The sequence below is a fragment of the Emiliania huxleyi genome, assembly GCF_000372725.1.
Source record: "Emiliania huxleyi CCMP1516 unplaced genomic scaffold EMIHUscaffold_60, whole genome shotgun sequence".
Lineage (NCBI taxonomy): Eukaryota > Haptophyta > Isochrysidales > Noelaerhabdaceae > Emiliania > Emiliania huxleyi.
Window position 1 is genome coordinate 153,723 of NW_005197506.1, and position 9,435 is coordinate 163,157.

Genomic DNA, 9,435 nt, shown 5'->3' on the forward strand with positions numbered 1-9,435 from the left:
GACCATCTCTGTCGAGCGGGCGGCAGAGGACGTGCATCGGCCGGCGGCATGCGGTTCCCCTGCGGACGCGAGTCGTGGGCGTGTCGTGGACGTGTCGGGGGCGTGTCGTGGGCGTGTCGTGGGCGTGTCGTGGACGTGTCGTGGGCGTGTCGTGGGCGTGTCGTGGACGTGTCGTGGGCGTGTCGTGGACGTGTCGTGGGCGTGTCGTGGGCGTGTCGTGGACGTGTCGTGGACGTGTCGTGGACGTGTCGTGGGCGTGTCGTGGACGTGTCGTGGACGTGTCGTGGACGTGTCGGGGGCGTGTCGTGGGCGTGTCGTGGGCGTGTCGGGGGCGTGTCGGGGGCGTGTCGGGGGCGTGTCGTGGGCGTGTCGGGGGCGTGTCGGGGGCGTGTCGGGTCGGGGGCGTGGCGAGCAGAGTGAAGGTCGGAGTGTGTCGGCGGGCGTGTGCTGGGTGTGGCACCGGCACCAGCGGGTGAAGGGAAAAGGCGGCGAGGGGAGGGACGCGTCTCGGAAGTGTCTCGGAAGTGTCTCGGAAGTGTCTCGGAAGGGTCGCGGCACCGCCCAGGAGCAGCTCGAGCATCTGCTCGCTCGGCATCGCCTCCAGCGCCCCCTCGTCCGGCAAGCACCACGCGCCCGCGCCGTGCGCCTGCACGCCGCTCCTCTTCCGCCCTCGCTTCGCCGGCGGCGGTCCGTCGCGGGAGGCCCCGCCCTCGCTCCGCTTCGCGCTGTTCGCCGCCGCGGCACTCGGGTGGTTCTCCTCCTCGCTGCCGCGCTCACGCTTGCGCCGCGCCGCCTCGAGCTGCTTCGCCTCCGCCGCCGCGCGCTTCTCCGCCGCCGCCCTCTCCCTCTCCGCCGCAGCCGCAGCCTTCTCGGCCGCCGCCTTCTCGGCCGCCGCTGCGCGCGCCGCCTTGGCCTCCCTCGCCGCCTTCTCGGCGGCCGCTTTTGCAACGGCGCGCTCCTCCGCCAGCCGAGCGCGCTCCGCCCGCTTCTGAAGGTGAGGGAGGCGAGGGCGGCGAGGGCGGTGAGGGCGAGGAGGGCGAGGGCGGCGAGGGTGGCGAGGGCGGCGAGGGCGGAGAGGGCGGAGAGGGTGGTGAGGGTGGCGAGGAGGGATGAGGGCGGCGAGGGGAGTCGAGGGCGGTTGGGGCGGCGGCGGCGGCGGCGCGCGACGGGGCGGAGTGTGCGATCTCCATTGGGCTTCTCCCGCCCGGGGAGGCGCGGCCGAGATCTAGCCGAGATTTGTCTAGATCTAGCCGAGATGCAGCCGATATGCAGCCGAGATCACCTGCATCCGGAGCTTCTTAGCAGGCCCCTCTGGCCGCCCCTTCGGCTTGCAGACAGGCACCTGCGGAGCAGAGCCGCAGGGGAGAGTGGTGGCGGCTACGGCGTGGTCGGAGGGTGGCGGCGGCGGCGACGATGGCGGCGGCGGCGGCGGCGGCGGCGGCGGCGGCGGCGGCGGCGGCGGCGGCGGCGGCGGCGGCGGTTGCGCGCCTCTCCGTTTGCTGCCATCTCTTCGAGGCGCTTGAGGCGCTTCTGCCTGCGCATCTCCGAGTTCCACCGGTTCTTGATGGCGTTGTCGGTGCGGCCGGGCAGCAGCTTGACGATGAAGGCCCACCTGCAGGGGGTGATAGGCGGCGAGGGTGGGTTGTGGGCGAGCGAGGCGGCGAGGGAGGAGACAAGGGAGGCGGCGGGTGGGGAGGCGTGGCGGCGGCGGCGGGGCTTGAAAGCGATGGCGGCGGCGGCGACGGCGGCGGGTGACGGCGAGGGCGGTGACGGCGAGGGCGAGGGCGGCGAGGGCGAGGGCGAGGGCGGCGAGGGCGACGGCGAGGAGGGCAGCGGCAGCGGCGGTGGCGGCGGCGGCGGCGGCAGCGGCGTTGGCAAACCTCGTCCCGTGCTCGCGCACGCTCTCAAAGATGACGCGGTCCTCCTCGGGGGACCAGCCGCCCTTGCGCACCTGCACGCGCCGACGACGTGCGTCAGCGGGGAAGCTCCCTCCCTCCGCCAGCATCTTCGGGCCCAGAATGCTCCACCTCTGGGCAGAGGTTGTTGAACCAGCGCTCGCGGCACTGCTTGCCGGCACGCTCCACGCCTCCGCGAGCCGAGAGAGCGGAGGCGATGCTGGCCCACTTGTGCGCCCCCTCCCGCGCCACGAGCTCGGTCAGGATCGCGTCCTCCTCCGCCGCCCACGTCCCTTTGGTTCTCTTGTCGCCCTCCCCGCCCTCCTCCTCCGCCTTTGCCACGCCGTCCTTCTCCCCCGGCTCCGGCTCGTCGGTCTCGTCGCCTGAGCCGCCGCCGAACTTCACCAGGGCGGCGGCGTCGGCGTCGGCGTCGGCATCTTCCGAATCGCCGCCTGAATCCTCGGCTATGTCCGTGTCCTCGCCAGACGCATCGCTGCTCGTCACCGGCACGGCAAAAACCTCAGTCAGGTCGACCGCCTCCTGTGCCTCCGTGTTCTCCGGTGGCAGCTCTTGGGCAACAACTGTTGGCAGAGTAGGCTCCATCTTCGAGCCACTAACACCAGGGTGACGACGCTTTTCGAGCGGCAACAGGTGCAGCTGCGTTGTGTGCCTTGCTTGAGTGTGTCTACGAAAATGACGATTTTTGAGACAACCCTAATCGCGGTCGAAGCCTCGAGGCCCCTCTCCGCCCGCACAGACAGCCCGACATGCCAGAGACCGGGAGACCAGACTCGCACCCCAACCCAAGCCAGGGCCGCGCGCCACGGAAAGGCGGAGGGCGCCCACTTCATGGCGCCGCTCTCGGGTGGATGCTCTCGTGCCTCTCGCCCCGGAGTATGCCGAGAAGCAGGCGCGTGTTGGCGAGCGCGTTTGAGACAGTTGCGAGCCCGCGGGACGGGTCGTGTTGCAGGGCGGCCGCCGCCAGCTGCTGGTCGGAGCGCATGTGCGAGAGGAGGGGCAGGACGACGTCCGTGGCGCAGGGCGAAGGCGGCGGCGCCTACGGGACGCGCGAGGGAGGGGAGCTTGAGGGCCTGCGCAGCAGTGGGCTGAGGAGTGGCGGCGAGGAGGGGTTGCGGTTGGAAGGGGGAGGGGTGGGCGAGCGAGTGGGTAGACTGGGGATGGCGGTGGGGTGAGGGGTGCGTGGTTGCCTTGGCGCGGCACTCCTTCGAAGCGTTGGCCAAGGGCGCAATGATGAGCGAGTGCGGGATCGCGGGCATCCTCGCGGCGACCACACGGCGGAGCTGCTTCCGCGCCAGGCCGCCGCGCATCACGCGCTGCAGGTGGAGGGCGGAGCACGCGTACCACAGTCTCAGCGCGGCGCGAACCCTGACGCCACGCGAGAGGCCCGGTGAGCAAGGGAGGCGAGAGGCAGAGGCGGTCGGCGAGGCTGGGCCAGGTTTCTGAGTGGCCACCTGCCGCGGCCGACGGCGCCTCGATAGATGCGCTGGAGGTGCGTGGCGGCGCAACCGCGCCAGATCTGGCGAGCAGCGGCGAGCCGGCGACGCGCGACGCGGCCTCGCCAGGCAGCCTGCACCGTTGCCGCCGCGCGGCCTCGCACGCGGCATCGGCGGGTACGCACGTGCCGCTGAAGCACAGCTGCGGCTGAGTCAGCCCGGGAGGCGGAGGGAGAGGCTGCCAGGCGGCCCTGCGCCTGGCCGGAACGCCAGCGCCCGATGGGGATGCGCGACGGCATCGATGTTGGCGTGTGTGCGCAGCGCTCGGGCGACCGAGTCGGCGCGAGGTCGAGGGCGCTCGTTGCCGCGCCACCGGCTGCCTCTGCTGCTGCTTCCCGAGGGGTGGACACACGGGGAGGGGGAGAGGCGAAGCTGAGCTGGAGATCGCGAAGAGCGGAGTGCGCGGAGTGAAAGAGCTGCTCCGCCGCCCGCCGCGGACCGCGCCCTCGCGTCGCCGGCGTGAGGGCGGGCTTTGCTGGCACGCCCTCTGGCGGCGACGGTGAGCGCGGGAGCAAGAAGCTGAGGACCGAGGCGGGGGCATGCCGGAGCTTCCAACGGAGGAAGGACTCGAGCTGCGCGCGCCGCTGCGACAGGTGCGCCGGCGCCAGGTCTTCGTTTGTGAGCAGCTTAAAGGGCATTGGAGGCCCGGCGGGTAGCTCCCGCGGATATGCCTCAGCCACCTCGGACCAGCGCTTGAAGGAGGAGCGGGAGGCATCGCCGTCGCGCAAGACGATCTCGTACTCGGCATACGGGCGCCCGCCCACGCCTCCCGCGAGCCGGATCGACGGTACGTCGAGCGTCGCGCACGTCGCCATGAACCGCCCCCCCCCTCCGGGAGAGTTTTGCCGTTTTCGGGGGCGCCGTGTGGCGGGAATTGCGTTTCATCGACGATATTTACCACTTCCCCTTCCAGCGAGGCACAGTCGTACCAGCAGGGGAGAGGGGACGCGGCTCTGGGCGCCCAGCGACGCGCGCCGGATGGAGTTGTGGTTCTGTGTGTCGCTCCTATGTGACCGTCACCGCCCGTCTAGCGTCCGCCCATACCGCGTTGGTGTCCCAGTCGTTGGTCGGACTGTGTTTCGCCTTCCCATCAATCGCCGAATTCCCATGAAAACAACTAAAGAATCGCGCGAAAAAAATCTCAAAAAAATCGGGCGCCTGCGGCGGGCCGTGGGACCCCATCTCCCCCCCGCATGGATGGGTGCCCTCTAGGGGCCCCCGCGCCCACCCAGAGGAGGTGGGTCACTTGGGGCTACGGCCCTCACTCCGAAATACGTTAGGTGTGGGGCGTGGTGCTGGGCACGGTACATGGCGACGCGAGGCGGCGGCGCGGCGCGGCGGCGGGCGACGCAGGGCGGGGCGGCGCGACCACCTGCACACCGACCTGGTCTCTGGCCTTTGGAGCGGTGCAGTGGTCGCGCCGCCCATGTCCCGACCAACACCCCGACCGGCAACGACGGAGAATCCACCCCGTGCCGGCGGCCCCGTCGGTGGCGCCGCCGATCGGATCGCGTCGCCCGCGCCGGCGGGGGTGGTGACTGAGCGGGCAATGGCTCCGCTGGCCGGTGCGGGGTCGCGCCAGCGGGGAACAGGTAAGTCAGGCGGCATCGACGATGAACGGTCACGAAACCCACCCACCACACTGAAAGACCACCGGCCAGTTGACGACACACTCCCAGACGCCCGCCGATGAAGCCGGGTAGTGTGTATGGAGGAATGGTAAAGTAATGACCTCTCCGGATTGGTTGAACCCCAGCATCGACGGCGGGAAGAGGGAGGATCCCCGCCCCTATCCCTCAGTTCAATCCCCGATATGATGTATCTTATTCGCCCCCCCCCCTCTGGCGCCACGTCTTTTCATACCAACCCAGCGCCGATCTCGGCCGTCGTTCTCCGCTCGCGCCCTCTGGGCCGGCGCGGGGGGCCCAGAGGGTGTCCATGCGGGGGGGAGATGGGGTCCCATGGCCCGCCGCAGGCGCCGATTTCTTTCTTTTTTTCTTTTTTCGCGATTTTTTACTTGTTTCATGGGAATTCGCTGTACTTGCGGCCATGCTATCACGCCTTGCGACAGCCTGTCGGCGCAGCTGACCGTGCCATGATGCACAATTGATCACCTGCATAGCTCGCGGCCTAGTATTAAGCATTCAGTGACGACCTGATCGTACGGCCAGTAGGAAGGTGTCCTTCCAGCTGCGTGCACGCTTCTGGCGCAATGCGCGTCACCTCGGATGGGCTGCTGGCACTCTCGAGGCTATGCCTACACAGCCTCGCGCGCATGGGCAGTCAAGAGGGACCACGCACCTTCTCAGGACAGCGCCGGTGCCTCTCTCTTGGACCGGCAAACTTGGTGGTCTCGTGTCACCAATGTGGGACCAGTGCGGCATCGCGCCATCGACAGCTCTGAACTGCGCCTCACCACTGACCGGGAAGGCCGCCAAGTGGGCCAGCACAGGTCGCACATTGTGGCAGCAGTCAGCAGTGCATGGCTGATAGCTAGAGCAGCAGCGTCAGGGTCGCAGGGTCGGATCGTGTCAAGCCTCTCGCCCGGCCGGCCGCGTGCAGACGTCGGCCTGTCTGCTGTCTGCAGTGATCTGTCGGCGGTCAGTACGACCGATCAGGTCGGAGTTTTCTGATGGTTGGAGGGTCTATCTGTATGTACTCCTCGAGATCTCTCCAAATCTGCCCTCTGATTAACCTAGCTTAATCGGGAAGTCGGTGCTCATAGAGACTCATAGAGCCGGAGCCCCGTTTCCGCACTGCTGCGCGGCGCACGGTGTGGGCCGGGGGCCCCCGCGCCGGCCCAGAGCTCGCGCCGGCCGCCCATGCGCTCGCGGGGCTGCCCGACGGGGCGGGCCTCGTGCCGATGGACCCAGCCGAGGTGCCCAACCAGTTGGAGCCGCGCCGACGCGCCGCGCGCGACCATCAGCCAGCTTTTCGGCGGGGTCGAGGACGGTGCGTCGAAAGAGTAGACACCCTCCGGCCCGCAGGAGGCGCTGGGTGCGCGCCGCGCGTCAACGCGGCGGCGTGTGCGGTGCCTGCGGTGGCGCACGGACAGCGCGGGCGGCAGAGGCAGTGCGTGCGGGAGAGAGCGTGCGCGCGCGCCATGCGACGTGTTTTCGACCGCGAGGTGCAGCGGCGCAAACGCGCTCGCGAGCCGCTCCTCAATCACGGCCTGGCGCGGGCCGCTGAAGGCGCGGGTCGCACGTGCCAAGGCGAGACGCGCAGCCGGGCCGCGAAGATGGGCGGGGGCGAGGCCGAGGCTGGCGCCAAGCAGGCCAGCATAAGGCGAGTGGCGAGGGCGAGCGAGAGGCTGCGACAGCGACAGCGACCGAGTCCCCACTGGCCTTCGAAAAAGAAAAATCTGGGCCTAGAAAAAGGTAGATCTTCGGGGACACACAATTCCAGCAATGGTTGTGTCCCCGCTCCTCGCTCGCCCGGGCGGAGGGCATGGCCGCGGAGGAGGCGAGTACACGCTTGCCAGGCCTTCCTCCGACAGCCTCTCGGGCAGACTGAGGGTCGGCTTTGCGTGGCGTGGCCCGTACGCTGCGCTGCGCAAAGCTGCGTATGCGGAGGGAGCATCCTGTGCTTCCTTTGGGAAGTGCGCACCTCCTGCAGCTCGTGGAAGGCCGTGCCGCCGCTCGCCTGCTCCGTGGACAGGGCGGGGAGGCGGCGCCGCAGCGCCGCAGCATCCGCTGCACGCCGGTGCAGCACTCTGCTGCCTGGTGGGCAGCATGCTGGTGCTGTGCGCGGTGTTTGCGAGGCGGCTTTGGCGTTGTACTGCCAGCCGAGGCGAGTGGCGCGAGGCACGCGCGGCGCCGCGCGTGGCCCGGACGGAGCCAGAGAGCGCGCTCGATGAGCCAGCCGGCGCGGCGCGAGCGCCGTGCAAGCTGGCACATCGTCTGCATGGTGTTGATGGAGGCGGGCATCGCGCAGCAGAAGGCGGCGCTGCAGGCGGTCATCGATGGCTTACAAGCGGATCTGGAGGCGACTGATGGCGCGGGCATCGCGGCGATCCTCTCATTGACCGCCGAGCTCGAGGTGCTTGAGGCGTCGACCGTCGCTGTGGAGGTGGCGGAGGCCCTGCGCGAGGACGCAAAGCGGCAGCGGCGTCAGCCAGCAGCATGGCGAGCGCCAGGTCGGGCGCGCGTCAGTGGAGCTGGGGGCTTTGTCAGAAATCCCGCCCGTCGCCTGCCAAGTACACTATAAAAGAGTTTCGGGGGCTCGAGGCGGGTTCGATCAAGCTTTACATAAACAGGTTTTGTTCATATCGATCCACGACACGTAAAAACACTCTCACAGTGAGTCATCAGTCAATTAGACTTAGAGTCAAATGGACAAGACAGCAGGAGCAGTAGGTGGCCACCTACGAAGCCTGCTTTGCTTGGGGCGTCCTGCTGCGGACGCACCTCGCCATGGAGCCCATCATCGTGCTGTTGCACACGGGCAGGCGCGAGCACGTGTCCTCGGGCGGCGGCTGGGCGTCACACACACTCCGCAGCACCACCACTTCGTCCGGCGTGGGTTGGCGCATCCACGGAAGTTTGTGCTGCCACTTGTCGCGACCGTCATCCCCAAGCGCGCACAGGTGCCGCGGTGTCAGCTTCGTGTTCCACTCAAAGCGCGTGCCTTGAACCTCTTGTGGCAGCTGACGTGTCGAGCACCACCGCAGGCCGTAGCAGATCGAGGCCGTGCCCTCGACGTAGACGTGCAAGCCGAGTTGGAGCATGTCGTCAAAGGTGCGCAACAGACGCGCCGAGAGGCGATAGACCTGCACCTTCGTCTTCACCTTATCCGCCTCGCGAGGCACGACTGTGCCGTATCCCCACATCCACGAGCCGTGCGTTGGCTTGTGTGCCCCGATGAAATCCTCGGTGTAGTCCGCTTGCGAAATCAAGAAGGAAGGCAGGCGGCCAGTGAAGAGCGTGTCGTCTTCGATCGCCCAAACGTACTGATACGCCGGGGCCGAAAGCAGGAGCAACACGAGGCCTGGAGTGTAGTGCAGCCATCCGTTGTAGGCTTGCCCGAACGCGTCCCTGACGTTCTGCCCGGTGTACACCATGGCGTTGACGCCCTTGGCTACCAGCTGGTCGCCCATGGAGCTATTGGGCTGCTCCATGTTGTGCAGCACCCACATATCGTGCCCCGCTGGCAGGGGGTCGCGGACATAGCAGGCGTCGATCAGCGCCATCGGAAGGGTTTTTGCGGTGCGAAGGACGATCGCCGTGTGGTTTGGCTGACCAAGCATTCGAACGATGGCGGGCGCTGGAGGATGCTCGCGCGCCGAGCCATCTTTAGGGCGTGGCGCCGCGCCCATCACGACCTGCGGGTGGTCAGGCCAGAACTGTGTGAGCCGCCGACCCTCCGTATTTTGTTGGTTGGCGTTGCGCTGGCTGCTCGGGTCTGTGACTGGTAGCGCGCGGCTGGCGCAGGCTTGCATCAGGTAGAGCGCCGCACGCAGCGTCCATCGGCGTCGAAAAGGCATGCAAGGAAGGTCGAGATGCAGCAGCACAAGAAAGGAGGAAGGTCGACGAGACGTCGTGCGTGTGAGCAAGAGAAGTGAGCCGCCGCCGCGTCCGCGACTTCTTTTTTTGGAAATCTCGCATTCTTCAACAAACGGACCGAGCCAACGAACGAGGCACAACGCACACGACGCTCCACAAGTTCAGATCGAGCAAGCAACGTCCAAGTCCAGACCGCACGCACGGAGCAAGGCACCGAGGCCAGAACTTTGTGACGCCGTTTACGCAATCGTTTTTTGGCTTCGCTTTCTCTTTTGCTTGTTTGTATTTTGTTTTTTCTTTTGCGAAGCGACGGAGGGGGGGGCGGGCGGGCGCTAACTATGGGCAACTACATGTCGAAGGTTCGAGGACGACTACTCGCCGCCTGGGTCGTTTGGGGCGCGCGGCTCCGTCGAGGACCGGGCGCGCCCCTTACCCGGCGCGGCGTAGGTCCCACTCTGACGTATAGAGGGGAGGCACGGACGACGGCCCGACTCATCAATTCCACTCATCTTCTCCCTCGCCCCC

The 9,435-nt window shown here is 68.0% G+C and overlaps 2 protein-coding genes across 2 annotated transcripts; both read right to left on the bottom strand.

Moving 5' to 3' along the window:
* Positions 1-1,377: 1,377 nt before the first annotated feature.
* On the bottom strand, positions 1,378-2,498 carry EMIHUDRAFT_67275 (hypothetical protein; the record flags this gene model as incomplete). The annotated part of the gene is made up of 3 exons (XM_005764188.1): positions 1,378-1,612; positions 1,881-1,951; positions 2,028-2,498. The coding sequence occupies 3 exons, from the start codon at positions 2,496-2,498 to the stop codon at positions 1,378-1,380; spliced, it is 777 nt and encodes a 258-aa protein (XP_005764245.1).
* A 5,146-nt stretch (positions 2,499-7,644) lies between these two features.
* Positions 7,645-8,947, bottom strand: EMIHUDRAFT_437476 (hypothetical protein). The gene has a single exon (XM_005764189.1). The coding sequence runs from the start codon at positions 8,889-8,891 to the stop codon at positions 7,773-7,775; it is 1,119 nt and encodes a 372-aa protein (XP_005764246.1). The 5' UTR covers positions 8,892-8,947; the 3' UTR covers positions 7,645-7,772.
* Between the last annotated feature and the right edge of the window lie 488 nt (positions 8,948-9,435).